The sequence below is a fragment of the Colletotrichum aenigma genome (genome assembly GCF_013390185.1).
Source record: "Colletotrichum aenigma strain Cg56 chromosome Unknown KSG_Cg56_contig06, whole genome shotgun sequence".
Lineage (NCBI taxonomy): Eukaryota > Fungi > Ascomycota > Sordariomycetes > Glomerellales > Glomerellaceae > Colletotrichum > Colletotrichum aenigma.
Genome location: NW_023500912.1, coordinates 4060726 through 4077232, shown reverse-complemented (window position 1 = coordinate 4077232; position 16507 = coordinate 4060726). Strand labels below are relative to the sequence as shown.

General features: G+C 50.4%; 4 protein-coding genes across 4 annotated transcripts; 2 read left to right on the top strand and 2 right to left on the bottom strand.

The window, feature by feature from the left end:
• Positions 1–5911: 5911 nt before the first annotated feature.
• CGCA056_v010102 (uncharacterized protein) lies at positions 5912–6240 on the top strand (the record flags this gene model as incomplete). Its single annotated transcript, XM_037325349.1, has 2 exons — positions 5912–6169; positions 6220–6240. The coding sequence occupies 2 exons, from the start codon at positions 5912–5914 to the stop codon at positions 6238–6240; spliced, it is 279 nt and encodes a 92-aa protein (XP_037176575.1).
• Positions 6241–7787: 1547 nt separating this feature from the next.
• Positions 7788–8817, top strand: RTM1-9 (Protein RTM1; the record flags this gene model as incomplete). Its single annotated transcript, XM_037325348.1, has 3 exons — positions 7788–7983; positions 8060–8308; positions 8369–8817. The coding sequence occupies 3 exons, from the start codon at positions 7788–7790 to the stop codon at positions 8815–8817; spliced, it is 894 nt and encodes a 297-aa protein (XP_037176223.1).
• Positions 8818–11025: 2208 nt separating this feature from the next.
• RTA1-6 (Protein RTA1) lies at positions 11026–12022 on the bottom strand (the record flags this gene model as incomplete). Its single annotated transcript, XM_037325347.1, has 2 exons — positions 11026–11738; positions 11827–12022. 2 exons carry the CDS (start codon positions 12020–12022, stop codon positions 11026–11028), a joined length of 909 nt encoding a protein of 302 aa, XP_037176756.1.
• A 2416-nt stretch (positions 12023–14438) lies between these two features.
• Positions 14439–15215, bottom strand: AGP2-0 (General amino acid permease AGP2; the record flags this gene model as incomplete). The annotated part of the gene is made up of 2 exons (XM_037325346.1): positions 14439–14907; positions 14959–15215. The coding sequence occupies 2 exons, from the start codon at positions 15213–15215 to the stop codon at positions 14439–14441; spliced, it is 726 nt and encodes a 241-aa protein (XP_037177228.1).
• Between the last annotated feature and the right edge of the window lie 1292 nt (positions 15216–16507).

Genomic DNA, 16507 nt, shown 5'->3' with positions numbered 1-16507 from the left:
TCTTTTAAGACGATACCCCCTGGCTTGACGTGAACCGAGGGGCATCACGATTTTGAAAGCGTAATGCAGATATGACAATGACATCCAGCAGCTCCCCACGATCTTCTCAAACCGCAGCCAGGCTCGTCGGGCGAAACCAGGTCTTGCACATACAGACTCCCACAAAAGTAACAGCTCATGCATAGTCTTCTCCGAGTCGAGGAGTCAGGCATTCGCAACGCCATCGGAATGAATAGTAAGATTCTCACTCCAACGGGCCCGTTACCGCAAGTCCGTCAGCACAGTTCTCCAAAATGGCAGAGCACGACTTTCTCCTGTTGGATGCGGAGCTGCTGCATGCGTCCATGAAGCTGGCCTCTCACGCATCACCTGCTTGCAAACTTCGTCCTCGTCCCCATACTTTGGTTGGCCCCGTTCGATAGACTCCCAGACAGGGGTCTTTTCCCCAATGGCCTGTATACCGTCGAACTCGATTCCATTGATCACCAGTACCGCCTCATCTTGCTCCACGGTTGCAGGTTCTCCATCGTCTAGCGATGACAAAAGCCGTTTTGTAAGCCCTCTGGTCTTCGGAGAGAGATGCCCAATATTCGAGCCCGCTGCTTAACCGCTAGCCTCTGTTTCTATCCTCCGGCTTATCTGACATCAACTCGAGAGCCACGAGGGCCTTCGTCAATGGAAGCAACTTGAAGAATGCGACTCTGGTGGATGTTCTAGGTACTTAAGCGGTATTCAGGCACAGCTTCTGAGGTCTCGTCAATAAAATCTGATACACCCGTGATCTCCAGCTTTGTATTAGAGGATAACCTATCCCAAGATGCGATCATCGCCCACAGGAAGGTGATGATGCCCCTCGAAAGACCAATCCATCGGGCGCAGCCGCAGCGCGATGGACGCGTCGAGGTGTGGACCATGTCAAACATTGGACTTGCCCGAATGCAGGACAGATCTGAACAGGACAGACCTGGAGAACTTTGAAAAGCATGATATGGCGACTTAGGCCCGCACATGCAGTCGAACTTACGTCCCGGCAACCTCATTTTGCCTGTGTCCACGACGGGCGCCTCAGCAGGTTGCTCGCTTCTGTCAATTCATGCGCGGCTTCGGTGTCCTGCGCAAGGCGGCCATACCTCATGAGCTCCTCCTTGCGCGAGGGAAACTTCTTCACAAACTTCTTCACATGAACCTTCCTGTGCTCTGCTCCGGAGGAGCTTGGCTGCAGACGAGTAGGAGGAAGGCGCGGGTCGCATCGCGCTCAACCCCTGTGGTGACGCAACTAGATACCCTTGATCGCTCCGCTCCGGGCCCGGGCAGTCTTCGGTGACGGAACTGTTGGTTACGCCGAAGGAGGCGGGGCTTTTCGTAAGTGGATTGTCCATCTTTCACCTCGACCCATGCATCACCACCATGTCGCGATGAACACAGAATGATCCATGATAACATGAAAGTCCGGCCCAAAGTAAGCTCCAAGCATGAAGGCTATTTATCCTTTGAGATAGACCTAGGCACAAGATTTTGATTGCCGTTAGGCACAGCCAGAAGGGGAGTGCCTTGGGCATCTACAGTACACAGCGCCTAAGATATTTAGTGAGGAAGAAAGTGCTGGCGAGAAGGCTCAAGGGCGCTCGAGAGGACAGAAGAGGCCGGCAACAAGGAGTAGCCCAGCTCAAGAGAAAATATGAGGGCTGTTTCTAAGCTTGTGTGTCACTGACTGTCTACGATATCGCAGGCGTTGTAAAAGGATCTGGGGGCTCCTAAGACTCCTATGTCTCGGTAGCTCAGAAGTTCTGGACGTCGCGCGGTAACAGCAATTTCACTCATCCACCAAAATTAAAGGTTGAGCATTTTGGTCACGAGGTGAATCAAGCATGATTTCTGTTTAAGCGGAACTTCAACCAAAAAAAGGTTTTACCCTCCCCCAAGAAGACCTCGGGCATGCCCTTTCGTAGCTTACGACTTTTGCCTTTCAGTTAATAAACGGATTAGTCCGTGTACTCATCGGCATGATGTTGGAGTGGAAAAGACTTCCTTGCATATCCAGACATGATTCCCGCGACGGGTGAGCTGGTAAAGAAGCACAGCCCCGCGGACTTCGTCAATCGGGTAGTCTTGAACCCCGCGATGACGACAAATGTACCTGCCAAGAGCCGAGTAATACGACCGCTCTCGCTCTCGTTCGAGCACCTGACTGTGGGAAACGTAGTCCGAGATCGAGGTTATCGGCGATACTTCCGAGATGTGAAAGGTTTTGGTGAACCGTGGGCGCAACTGACTATTGGTGCCCGCAGAGGACTTCGGAAGTCAATTCGTACCGTTGACGCATGCTTCCTTGGTTGATAAACAACATGCAATCCATTCTGCTCGCCACTATAGTACATCCTATAGCATAAAACATAGATTTCCAGAGTGAAATGCTGAAGGCCTAAAGTGTTCAAAGTTTGGTCTTGAACGGTGCTTACTGAGACCCAAAGCTTAAATATCGTGGTTCTCGAGGAGTTCAGTCCAGATGCCTTGTCGCAACTTTAAATCCGCACTTCCAAATTGACTTTTGTGATATTATCAATTATCAGTACTCTAGCCAAGTCACCCTGTCTTGCCCCTGCCTCGCATGCTCTTCCGCCTTCCTCGCCCTATGAGGGGTAGCGCTATTGTTGATCCAGCAGTTCGTCGGACCACACCATCTTTGCGCAGATGGCCGTGCGCACAGAGAGGGCAGGCAACTTCAAAGTCTAGTGTAGTGACTTATCACGAGCGCCCCTTGGATGGACAGCCGGCAATGGAGGTCATGAGCCAGACATCGCTGGCTTGTGTTCGGTGGACCGTGGGACGCGCGGAAAGCTTCATCTGCGTGGAAAGGAATTCGGATGGCATCTTCTTTTCCATTTCTGGCGAACTTGGCAGTTTAGACGTGAACCTCTACGTCAGTCCATTTTGGGGAATGATCCTCATGCCTTTAATGAAGACAGAACCCAATTATGTGATCTATGTTCGGGAATAACATGAAAACCAAAATATCATTGGAAAGAAACCCGAGGAACGTGAGCCGTGGGATTTGTGCTTGACCTTCTCCCTTCTGGCTGGCTATGTGGGCTAATTGGGAAGAGGTAAGTTACAATTGAGTGACCGCGGCAGTGTGCCGAAGGGCTAAAAGACCGTCAGCGTCTGTGTTAAATATTATAAGCATTTTCTAAGCATCTTTCAGAACAACTGGGGTTACCTTCAATCCTTGAAGTCCATTGAAACTGCGAAGATTCTCGACAGTGGAGACAAGACCCCCTTCGTACAAGATGCTTGTCTCAAATATCTTCTTCCTCGTCATCGTTGGGCCGGCCATAGCGGTGCCAGTAGCCCGCCTGCGGGATGAGGCAAGGCTGGTTACATCAGGCGCACCTCCAACACCTCCAAAAGGGATGACTGGAAAGGTCCCGGCCGTAGCTGTATCATCACACCCACAGCAGGAACAGGAGCCCAATTTCCCCGAAGCCCCTGAGGCGCCCGAGGCCCCCGAAGCTCCTGATAACTTCGATGCCCCTTATACCATCGATCCTCTGCCATATCACAACCCTACTCCCGAAGTCGCGAACTATCCCGACACTGCAAATCATCCCGATCCCGCGAGATATCCCGGCGCAAACGATGAGGTCGGTTCACCACCCTTGAGACGCCGACGCATCCTTCCCCTAGCTCCATGAAGAGACCCGAAACAACATGCCGCCAACGTCGAGAAAATCAACGATCGGAAGGCCTTCCACGCATCTCGCGTTGACAAGTGGAACTATACTTGGGGCCATTATCCAGTTACCAGGCAGAAGGGCCAACCTGTCCAGCCAGGCGCGCCGGGCACAGGGGGAGGTCACCATGTCAAGTCATGCCCGGCAAATAAGGACTATTCCAAGTGTATCACTCATTGAGACACAGGGCTTGTCAAGCTTGGGATATGAGAGCTTGGCTCTGCGCGGCAACAATGTTCAATCAACGTGTGAGCCTGATGGTATTGAAAGAAAATCGATGATTCTGTCACTCATCGCACATCTTTGGAGACACTCGGCTAGGTTTCAGGGTTTAGCTTAGTGTCAACTGTATGAGCTGCCCCCTCTATCTCCTTGTTTGTAAGGAGGCCTGGAAGAATAGTTATAAGAGCTTGTTATCTATTAGTGTCGCATGTGTTTTGTGTATAGTAACATAGATCGCAAAGGGCTGCCTACTCGATGCGCTTGAAAGAACATTGCAAGGGCCCTCGGATGTCGTCGATACGTCCTATAACCACGCCTTAAGGATCCTAAAGCGTCCAGCTTTCCGCTCTCCGCCCAAAAGATTCACGTACAAGACGGGCTTTCCTCGTCAAGATCGACTTCGGTCGCCGCGTAGTAATCATCAATGCTCTGTTTATTCTCCTTCCTCATTGTTCTGTAACAGGCCGACTGACTCCTGTAGAAAAGGCGGGGTTCAGTCCGAAGCTCAGCTCCACTATTGTCGTGCAAGGCGAGTGACCGCTTTGCATGTCAATGAGCAATATTTTGAAATCAAGAATTCAGTTCACGTTCGTGGTACACCTGCCTCAGCTCTTCCCTGCCCGGGTCATTCCGCAACATTAAGTGCGGAATTGTCCGGGCATACGATGCCAAGGGCATCCCTGAACTTTCGTCCGTTCCAGTTGGTTGCCCTTACCTTCCACCGCCTGATGGGCGAAAAGAAAGTTTACACTAAGCGACGCGGATACATTTCTGGGCTGGGCCCTGGAAACTACGGACACATCCTGCTGCTTTGTCCTCATTGAACTCCTGTCTTGGGATCTGAAACGATAACTCCAAGTTGGACAGCTTCGCCGAGGCGCACTTGCACCGAACACCTACAATTGGTTTCCTGACTCCGCGCGATATCGCGTGTGAGAACGAACAAGACTCTACTCAGAGTGAAATAACGACGTCAGCTAGACGTATGAAAATGGAAATGCACCGCCGTCGGTATGCAAATCCGGTGGTCACGGGAAGATGAAACCTGTGTTGGATTATATAGGACGAAAGGATCCTCTCTCATAAGCTTAAGATCGGAAGGGGCCTGGAAGGAGAAATTTCATTGCGGTCTTGGTCGAAGCTCTACTAAGTTGAATTACGCGAGGCGTGGAGGGCCGTTGGCTGCGGCTGAGTACCCACTGTCTATTGTGCTTCTTCCTAGTCCTTGCCAGCGCCCTGCTTCAAGTCTTATTTCAATGGCCCCGGTGAATAAACCCAAGGCAGAAGTCTACCATGCAGAGAAAGCCTTCGAAGTCTCTATCTTGGTGACTGAAGGTGCCTTGAAGTATCGCAAAAGACATTCGTGAGTCTCAGGTGATTGAGCATCCAGAACGTCGGAAAGTCTGGACGAGCGTCGCCAGCGCAACTGATTGATCGTGTTTTCCGGGTCTTCCCAAATGAGCATGTCCACTTGCGACTCGCTGCTTTGCGAAACCGAACGGTAGGCTTGTCATGAGTGGACCACGAATCGTGACTCGTAACAGTCGTTTACTGGGCTAAGCAACTGTCGGGGCCTTCGCACTGACCGAGCGTGTTAATGACGATAGGCAGACGTGACCCTCCCACCAGGGTTGCTTGCGTCAGGCACGAGATTGTTCAAAGTTGGAAGTTGTCAAGATCTCACAGATTGAATTGATAATGGAGGCCTGTCCAACTTCATTAGCTGATCCTGGATAAGGGGCAAGTCCTAGTTGCGCATGGAGCCTGCCAATACGGCAATCGAATGTCCCAGGACAGGGTCGTCGGTAACATTACTTGGAGCAACATAGTCAGTCTAATAAATAAATGAGGTTTCCAACCTACCTTAAGTGTCCTTCTAACAAACTTTTCTTTTACACTGTCTCAGGCCCGTTCAACCTACAACTTCAACCTACAACACCAATTAATCAGCCATCGCCATGCATTCTACATCGCTTAGCTTCATTCTTTCTTTGGCATTCCATTGGTTCGCTGCCGTCGAAGGCAGTCCTCTCGGAAATATTGTCTCTCGAGGGGATTGCCGAGTCCTCACCGAAGTGACCTATTGGGGCATCGCATGCCAGAAGCAAAGACCTGTGTCGTGCCAAGCCGGCCAATCTTACGGGGGTGTTGTCAGCTTCAATGAGAAAACGACATTCCCCGCAGACTCAATCCCGATTTGCGAGCAAACGCTGGAGGTAATTGTGATGCCACGTATAACGAGGGCGAAGGCTGATATGTCCACTAGTACAAATGTTGCACTAGGTAGATGGGTTTTGAAAACATCAGCTGCTCTCTATTGCATCAACCGGTTACCTACATATCATTCTATCATCACGCGTATTCCAAACTCTAAGGACACTTTCGACCCCTAATTAGTGTCAAGGTATGGAATAAGACATAGCTCATGATCATGCGCTCCGATGCGTCCTTGACATTGCCAATGAGACTGGCCAGCACTGCCTTTCTCTATATTCACGGTGCCGCGCTGCACACATAGGAATTACTACCTCCTGTTTCCATTATTCTTGTAACTTTCCGGTGTACCTTAGCTGTTAAGGCAACGTCATCGGCTGGCTACGATGGAATATAGGACAGCCGCTATCAGGCTCTAATGAGAGTAAGCTTTGTTATAACATAGCGATCACCATTAGTTCGTTCCTTGCACCAAACTCAAACTTCATACGCGCTTCACAACGCCACCTCCTGGGGAAGCGTCACAGCCAAGTCTTGTTGGCCGTATGTCGTGACGGCTCGCTGAACAAGCATGAGCACGGCCGTGAAAGATATGTGACCCAAAAGAAAAGCCAACAATGGTCATTGTTACTCAATGTACTAAGTGCATTAATTGGCTGAAATAGTAGACGATCAAAATAATCTCGCATATCCCCTTTTCAATGTGCGTTTGCGGTGACTATTGTGAGTATCAGATAAACATCGAACTTCTCGATGTGTTGCTCATTGATCTACAGTTGATTTCTTACTGCAACGAGGTTCCCAGTTCGTGACCTGATAGACAGGTTGGCGAGCTGCGCAGATTTGAGAAAACTTCGCATCGTTGGTTGTTGGGCACCCCTTGCAGCAGAGATGGACATGAAGTTTTTTGATGCTGGAACAGACCCCACAAATGATGCGTAGCTGGGTTCAAAGGGGCGTAGTCAATCCCCCTATTGACAGAACGTGACAGATGAGGACCATAGTCCGAGGCATAGGCGAAAGCTGTCATCGTACAGTGGTGCGGCGCGCGATAAAGCCCTTGGCGACTTTCAGCTAGTACTCGGGTTGACACGTTTGAAAAAGCCCCAACAGTGTGGAACGAGGAGTGAGCGCGTCGAAATCTCAAAAGAGCGAGGAACGAGGGACGAGTACGAGAAACCCGATATGTGGGGCCGAAAGCGCGTGTTTGGCCCCGAGGCGGATGCCCCGAGACCCGCTTGGTCGTCGGCCGGTAAGCTTGTCGGCCCATATCCCAATCGGCGTAGTATGCCTTGCCATGTGTTTTCTTTGAGGCTATGTTTGATGCTCCCATCGCATGAACGACTCCTTTCATCTGCAGAGCCCAGTAATGAAAATTCATTCCTGGACTTGAACTGTTCAAAAGCCCTCACGTCGCCGTCAGTGTAATGAGACCAACTCATCGTCAATCTCTCTAGTTGCAAGCTTTTCCATTCTGTAGTTCTTTGATGTCTTCGGCTATTCAACTTTTACATTCATTCTCTCCGGACTTCCTGAAAACGTTCGCTGAATACGTTCGCTCGCTACTTATCACAATACCAGCCAGCTGCAGATCAAGCGTCACCTTGGAGACAGCACAAAATGGATCTGTTTGTCCGTGATGCCTCAGCCGCTGACATGTCAGAGGCGGCGGTTTTCAAACTCTATCACTATGATCCGACTGTAGCCGGCGCCGTTGTTTTCGTTTTCGTCTTTCTGGCAACCACTATCCTTCATTTCTGGCAGCTTATACGATCGCGTTGTTGGTTTTTGATTCCCCTCGCAGTTGGAGGCGTTTGTAAGTCCGAACAGCCCTGCTTGGATTTCAAAGTCCCGAAGCTCTCCGGAATTGTGTGCTGATCTTCTGTGGATAGTGCAAGTAATTGGTTATGCAGCCAGAGCCAAGTCTGGCCAGGAGAGTCCAAATTGGTCCCTTGGTCCTTACATCATTCAGTCGATTCTTCTCCTCGTAGCTCCTGCTCTGTATGCAGCAACAGTATACATGGAGCTTGGCAGAATCATTACTGTCCTTGATGGAGAAGGACATTGCCTCGTTCGCAAAGAGTGGCTCACCAAGCTATTCGTCGCGGGTGACGTGTTATCCTTTTTCCTCCAAGCCGGAGGTAGGTCAAACAAGCCGTTTCCACGTTCATGCCATCGAGATCACTAATCAATGCTGGCAGGTGGCGGATACCAAGCCTCGGGAACTCTCGATGCCCTCAAGGCCGGCGCGAAGGTCATCATCGCAGGGCTCTTTGTCCAACTCATCTGCTTTGGCTTCTTCGTTGTGGTTGCTGTAGCTTTCCATCGCGCCATTATCAACGTGCCGACTGGGCGCTCTAACAGCAGCATCCCGTGGAGGAAGCATATGAATGCTTTGTACGTGGGAAGCTTCCTCATCATGGTCCGTTCCGTCTTTCGTGCGGCCGAGTATCTTCAGGGATTCGATGGTTATCTGCTCAAGCACGAGGGATATCTCTACATATTCGACGCGCTGTTGATGTTCCTCGTCATGGTGTTGTTTAACTGGATTCATCCAGCTGAGATTGGCGCCATCCTGGCTGGAGGAGGAGGTGGCCAGCATTGGAAGATGGATAGTTTGCCTCAGCATCACCATCACCAGCGCCTTTAAGGGAAGAGTGTGCCTAGACATCGGAACTTTGAAGGCCTGTGTCGAAAAGATATGCATCCCTAGAGGTGTTAAAAAAAAGGCGTGATGCCTGTATTCAAGATAGACGGATAGAATTGGGGGTTGGGTGCCATAGGACTCTGCCATAGTTTCACTCTATTCACAACAAAGCTGCTTCAGCCTAGCCCAACATGGTCTATCGGCCAGATTATCCACGGCCTCCAATAGTCCCCAAGGAGGTCGTCGACCACCTCAACAATGTCTTTTCCCCAGCCTTCAAAGAACCAATAATCGTCGAGAGCATGCATGAAGGCCCCGAAATAGGCGAATAATATCAGCGCTGGAGGTTGTCGCTGGTGCAAAAAAGACACATACTTCTGAGGTACAAAATGGATGAATGCCAAAGGTCCTGCCCAGTCTCTATTGAACCCCCATTCAGCCAGGGTTTGGGAGTTCATAGATTCGAACTGGTGGACGTACATGCGGCACTTCCTGAGGATGTGCAAGGCCTCATCATAGGTCTCCGAATCATTACTATGTGCCCATGTCTCTGAGAGTCTACGAAGCTGGGCATCCACTAGGTCAGGCAGTGAATTGCCAGGATCCAGTTCGTTCCAATTTCCGAGAGTAATAAGTTTACTCATTGGACCATCTGTTAAAAATTGGTATGTTGGAACCAACACCGCGTTGATACCCCGCGTCATGGGTATCCACTCCATGCCAAGGGCGCGGTCTCTCCGTAGACGAGCGCCGGTTCGCTTATCTTGATCTGGTAACTGCTTCGAGATGCTGAAAACATAAATGATATTCAAGAGCGACCATGCGAGTAATGCCTCGCTATTTTCATCGTTGATATCGTTGGAGGCATCCTGGAACCCTTTAATGGAGTCTTCATGATGCCGAGTTGCCTCAACAACGTAAGGGCTGTTCTTCACCCCACTGATGTATGCGAGGTGCAATGCAGCCAGGCTCAGAATGGCATGAGCTACAAATGGGTGTTCAAAGCCTATCCGTGGAACAGTGACTTGCCAAAGGGAGTCTACTGGGGCGCTTTTGAAGATGTCGATGCTGGTTGATACTGTCCAATGGTGTAGGAGCGCGAGATCATTAATACCGAATGTGGACGAGTTCACAAGCGGTGCCCCCGATAGGCTTGAGACAGTAATTGGGGTAGTAGCGGATGAAGAAAGATGGCCTGGGTGGGGAGTGTCAGGGTCATGTCTGACAGAGCTTTGTACAGGTGGTTGGACAGGAGGCGGAACGGGTGGCCCTGACGCATGAGAGGCTGGTGTCAGAACAACTGATATTCCCGATGGAGAAGGGCCCGGACAAGGCAACTTGTCTGCGAATGCTTCGGTATGTGATTGTCGTCGTGTATGGGAGATGAGCTTCGCGTTCTCTTTAGGCCCGGATATGTCTTTGGTCGCTGCGTCTGGGGCCGAGGACAATGTAGAACTTGATGTCGCACGTTCTGTGCGCCTCCTGTCCTCGGCATATTCACATACAGCTTCCCGCCGGACGCATGCTCTGCAAGCCGGTCTTTCTTCGGTACACTGGAAGGGTCGGTGTCAGAGAAAACTTGGCGACCTCTCACTTGGAGGTGGTCGTACCTTGACTCGGCGGTGCCTGCACTGCAGACAACCCGTCGTCGTCTTTGAATGCGGCTTTCGTGAATAACGGCGACCGGTACTTTTCTCGGCTACCCCGTCCACTGGAAGCATGATCGTTGTGGAACGGTCGGCAGGTCGCGCTGGTCATGGGTGAACGAGAGAGGAGGCGAAAGGGGCGATTGGTAAGGGAGGAGGTTGAGGAACGAAAAGGTTAATGAACGAGGAACGAAGACCGAAGAATATGAACGAGGATAAAAGATCCACAGTTTGGCGGCTAATCGTGCGCCAAAACGCCCCTTTGATCTATGAGTGGTCAAATCGGGGGATCATTTTGAGACTTGCCGAGTAATGCTCGGACTAGTGCCAAATGCGATAGTCCGAGGTCCTCGCGTATGCGCCCGATATTTCTGGCAACTCATCCACTTCTTCACTTCTAAACGAGCCAATGTATCCACCGGTGGTTTATTGGTGATGGCATTCTTTTGGGAATATCCTGTGTATCAACATTCTATCCTAAGGTATCCAAAGTACCCTCTAACTATGTCGTCAAGTTGTGTCTTTCCTGCGCCAAAAGCCTCAATAGTTGGCATTCTAGGCCACATCATACGTTGAGTGGCGCAGGCTTCCGCCTCTCGTCCAAGACGTAGTCGCTAGATCCCGACGTCTCGCGACCGTCCACAGATTGTGCCCGTTTCTTTGGTTCTAACTCCGACACATACCAAACGAGGAAGATTGCCATCACAATCGCCATGAGCAAGGTGTCGAATATATACAAGAAGATTTCGTGGGAAATGAGATAACCTTTGTTTCCTTGCAGATACTCGAACACTCTGAAGACGCTTCGAATGAGAATGATGGCGCTCGTAGCATACAGAACATAGAGGTAGCGCCTCCATGGAGTGCCTCCCTTGAGTGCAGTCGCAGTCGGAGTGCGGCTCAATCGCACGTGGAACAGTAGAGATGTGACGACGAAAAAGCCAAATACGACAATCTGGACGAAAAGCCCAGCAATGATGATCTTCTCTCCCGCTTCGTAGAGGTCCAGTGTGCCTGCAGCTTGGACACCGCCGCCGCCAGCTTGCAAGGTAAAGGCGACAACATCACCTGTGACGAAGATGCGAGTCACCCAGTTGACTGGGATCAGCGACAGATGTTCGGCCTTGACAGTTCGGATGAGTCGACCCAGGATCATGTAAATGGAGGCAGCGTACAGCGCTGGTGCCACGAGAATCAGAATGGCCTGGATGACGAAGCCACCGATGGAGAGCGTATCAAAGTGACTCCATATTCGACCACAATATCCGATTGTTTGAACTATACGTGAACTGTTAATCTTGTACTCCTGTCGTAATTCCAATGCTTCACGAATCATCGTTTTAGGATCGCGATTGCGGCGACTTACACAAACCACCCACGGTAAACGCGGTGAAGTAGAAAGCTCTTGCTCTGAAAATGCGCCATGTGTGCAGTGCAGTCAAAAAGGCAAACACTGCGACACTGACAATTGCAGCTGGGAGGGAAGGCGTGTAGCGATAAAGCTTGAAGTCGAAGGCCGCCGCGGCAGCTGCCGCGGCATCTTGAGCACTTGACTCGTCCATCTTATTCGGATTGTTGAATTGTCGAGACGAATCGCAGCAAAAAAGTGAATTGCAGCTGGAGTGAACGTTGACGTAAAGAAACAGATGCGTCGAACAAATGCCACTTGATCGCTGAGGAGTGAGATTTTATTGACCCGGCCATCTACGTGGAGTCTTATTTACGTGATCTTTGCGATGCCGCCGACAACTTCTCTAAATTAACCTTACCCAGCAAATCCTGGCTATGCAGCAGACCAAGAACGCGTTGGATTGCTTGGCCACTTCCTCAGGCCGCGACAGTCGTAATCCTGCGTACGATTATGGGAATTGGGCCCGTCAGCATGCCAAAGAAAATCCACACGCAGCGAGCGATGCCGACCGAAATAAGACCTTGAAGTGTAAACGAAGGCCACGGTCCGAGCTAGTGCGGATAAACGAAGAACGAGGGGGGCCAAGCAAACCTCGTTCATGTACGAGAAGTCTGAGCCACTGAGGCCGCGGCACCATCCGCCTGAACGAAGTCCCACCAATAGTAGAGACCAAGTGATCAGGGGCGATACCTTTTCCCCGCGCAAGAATCCAACTGGCGCGGCCGTGTAAATCCACTCGTGTTTGTCGCACTTCTCGCTGTTCATCCGGACTGCCATAGCTTTCCCCTTAAGCTTAACGCCGTGGACCTCATTTCCCCCGTTACCACTGTCCTCGCTGCTTAAGATTTTGCCAGATAGGCTATCCCTCATAAACGCTTAATTTACCAAATATGGCGATGCCAGATCGGTCAGGAGATTTGGCCGGCCAGCTACGCTAGAACTTGTCTAGTCATAGAAAGTACATCGAAAGCTGGGGCTCTTTAAAAACACGTATTGGGTTCCGCACGTACGTAAGAAGACCACTCTCGGCCCTTCTATTGCAAATTTCCATACTCTCTCAACACGGTTCGACACATCACCATGGCTGATGAGTTTAACCTCAACGTTCCAGGGGACTCCGGGTACTCCACAACATCAACTCCCTCTGGCACCTCAGAGCCGAAAAAACACCGAAACAGAAGCACAGGCAAAAGAGTATCACACAAAAAGTCAAGGACAGGATGTAGAACCTGTAAAGGAAGAAAAGTCAAGGTCAGCTCTTCTGCGGCTACCATCGCGCCCATATATAATTGAAGCTCACATTCCCGGAACCAGTGTGATGAGCATCGGCCATCATGTTCAAGATGTGAAAGGTTGCAACTACAATGCGAATATCCGACCGGACCGCCAGAGCAAGAAACAAGTCCAAGACAGAACCCATCTTCAAATGGTTCTTATGGTGGCGACCTGGACTTCTTGCAACTTGAACTTTTTCATACATATTCAACGTTTACTTGCGCAACGCTTTCATGGTCACCGGCCCTTAGAGACTTTTGGAGAGTCACTGTGCCCAGTCTTGCGCTCAAGCACACCTACCTGATGCGATCTCTCCTCGCAATCCCAGCCCTTCACATGGCCTATATGAGACCAGATGAGAGAGGTCACTATGTGTCCGCTGCCCTGGAGTATCACCGGATATCCTCGGAAAATGCCAGGGCGATGCTTGAGAAGTTTTCAGGCGAACAGGACGGTGTACCTCTATTTCTGTTCTCTGCATTAAACGTGATCATCGGTATGTATTGCTATTCGAGCAAATGACAGGATGAAAACTAAAACCAGGAAATAGTGCTGGCCACTCCCCGAAGATCTTCAGACGGGTCAATATTAGACGAAGATGCAAGTTTCCACGACCTACTTGCTGTACTCAAGGGAATGAATGGAATCCTCAGAAATTCTTGGGGTGGCCTCTCCGACAGCCCCTTGGCCCCTTGGCTCAACCATGGCGCCGAAAGACTGTTGTTCCAACAACGGCTGAGCCAACCCGAGATGGGCTATCAATCAGGAGGCAACTCCTTGGACGAACTAGCAGCTCGCCTGAATGCGGAGGTAGCGGGCCTCAACGAGCTGGTAGTCTATGCTCGCGTCATCGATATGCTGCGAGATGCGACGCAATGGGTTCATTTGTGGGAGGGTGCAGATGCCCTGGTTTGGATTTACAGGTCCTTGGAGGACTTCATTCCACTACTTGAACTAAGGACGCAAGAGGCGCTCGCCGTACTTGCGCATTTTGCCGTTATAGTAAAAAGGTGTGAGACACAGTGGTGGCTGCAAGGTTGGGCTTTTCAGATTATTTCCGGGGTGTATCAGCAGCTGGATCATGAACACAAATATTGGATATACAGGCCAGCAGCGGAAATAGGGTGGATATTTCCCCAGTGCCACGAATAGACATTTTTGATCTTGTTCTAGTTGCAACGCATGGCGTGAGAGAAAACCCCAGTACTTGATGATTTTGTCCTTCATAAGAAAGCAAGATAACCCAGCCCCGACTGACGCTGTGGCATAACCATTACAAGCCACCATGCCCTTCAAGCCATTGAACCCACAGCAGGAGTCTTCTCTCCAAATCTGGCGCTGAAAACCTCCATCAATGATCTTCTGAACCCATGGACTGGAATCTCAGCCATCAATCTTTCATGCAGGTCGACAGCTGGGCGAGCCCAGATTAAGTCCGCCTCGTAAGGATTGACGAAGCTTGTGCTTTTAAACAACTTCCAGCCACTGAAGGTTGCAATCGAAAGCAGAATCATGCCGTACTTGCTGAAGAATGTTCCAACATCCCAACTGCCTGGCAAGAACACAGCATAGCCCCAAAAGATCTCGATTAGGCCAAGCCAGATGAGCGCAATCCAGGTACCATATGGTTGAAAGCAACCACAGTATGGGAGGTCCTTGCGATTGTAATTTTGTGCTTTTAGTGCCCTGTAGAAAAACAGATAGTTGACACAGCAGGCGATGTATGTCACCAGTTGTCCACCGGTAGCCAGGTTGATGAACCTAGGACATTAGCGTACGCACTTTAATGGATGTGCCCGGAATCGAACCTACCTGTTCAGCACCGTGACCGTGCTAGAGCTGAGCTTTAGGTATGCCAGGCATGAGAATCCGATCGAGACTGCGAAACAGTAGATGGGCACACCGTTCTTCATCGTCTTTAAGAGGATCTTCGGCGCATGACCACCTTGAGCAAGTGCGTACAGGCTCCGTATAGCGGTGAACATGTAGCAGTCGCTAGCTGAGTAAATGCTTGTCAAGAGAAGTGCGTTGACAGCATGAGGCAGAGCATCGACGCCCATATTCCCCATGGCGATTACGTAGACCGATGATGCACTTGTGCTAGTCTCTCCGGAACCGAGGACCTTGACGAGAGTGGGGTCTCGGGCTGACAGCACAATACCGACGCAAATACCACCGAGAATGATGAATAAGACAAAGCGAACATACACGCTTCGAAATGCTGTTTTGAGTGACGTTCGTGGGCGTTGAACTTCACCTGCGCAGGTGGCTAGGTACTCTGGCCCAACCATAATGAAATTGGCTTGCCAAAGTGCGGCCAGGAACCCCTGAAATCGCCCGGAAGTTCCAGTCCAGAGGTACTCCAGGAATGGCTCCTGATTTCTTCATATCAGAGGTTGAACGTAGATCAAGAACAGGCTCACCGCACAGGCTTAGTCCAATTTAGGAAACCATAGGCATCCTTTTGTGGGTTTCCTCCGCACATTGTCACAAATGTGAAGCAGTACAACAGCAAGATCAATATCAGCTTTCCTCCAGACAGCCAAAATTCGGCCTCGCCAAAGTACTTAACGCCAAACGCATTGGTAAGTCTAAATATTGGGTCAGTTGGGCACAGGGCTTCCAAAGCTTCAGACGAACCCACAAGTAGCAATGCAGACTGTGATGACAGCTGCTGAAGGAATGTCGTCTCGCCAGAAGGTCAAGACAAGATCCACCGCAGTGATCTCAAACGCAGGCAGAAAGGCTTCGAACACGAAGAAGTTCCAGCCGAGCATAAAGCCCCAGGCTTGGTCAACCCAAGGCGCTAACCGGCATAAAGATCGTCATCTCAGCGATGGCATTGGTGACAAACGTCATCATGATTCCTTGGATGATGAAAGCAAGCAGAAGACTTCCGGCTCCTCCATGAAGCAATCCAAAGCCAATGCTGATGAAGAGAGCAGTGCCGATGGACCAGCCGATAGCAAAGAACTGCACCTAGCGAGGACTGAGATGTCTCCTCAAGGCTTCGTTCTCGGAGCCGAAGTCACCATTGGCAATGTCCGTCTGTTGCTCATCGAGCTTTTCTGGGACCTTCGACATTGGTTAAGACATTGTTAGGTGAGTCTCTGCCATGGCTGTAGCTGTGAAAAGGCGAAACATTATGCCGAGGATGTGATGAATGAACTAACAGGCCAGTGTGAAGTTTTTCTAGAAACATGAGCTTTGATAATGACAATTTATCTAAGAAGCTCTCGCATTCACTTTACAATCATCCAAGTTGCTCAGGGGCATTGTGGCACTAACCCCAGCCATGTCAAAGCAGGTTTCCGAAAGAACTATCCCGGATTACCCCAGACAGTTCCTTGTCTATGTGGAT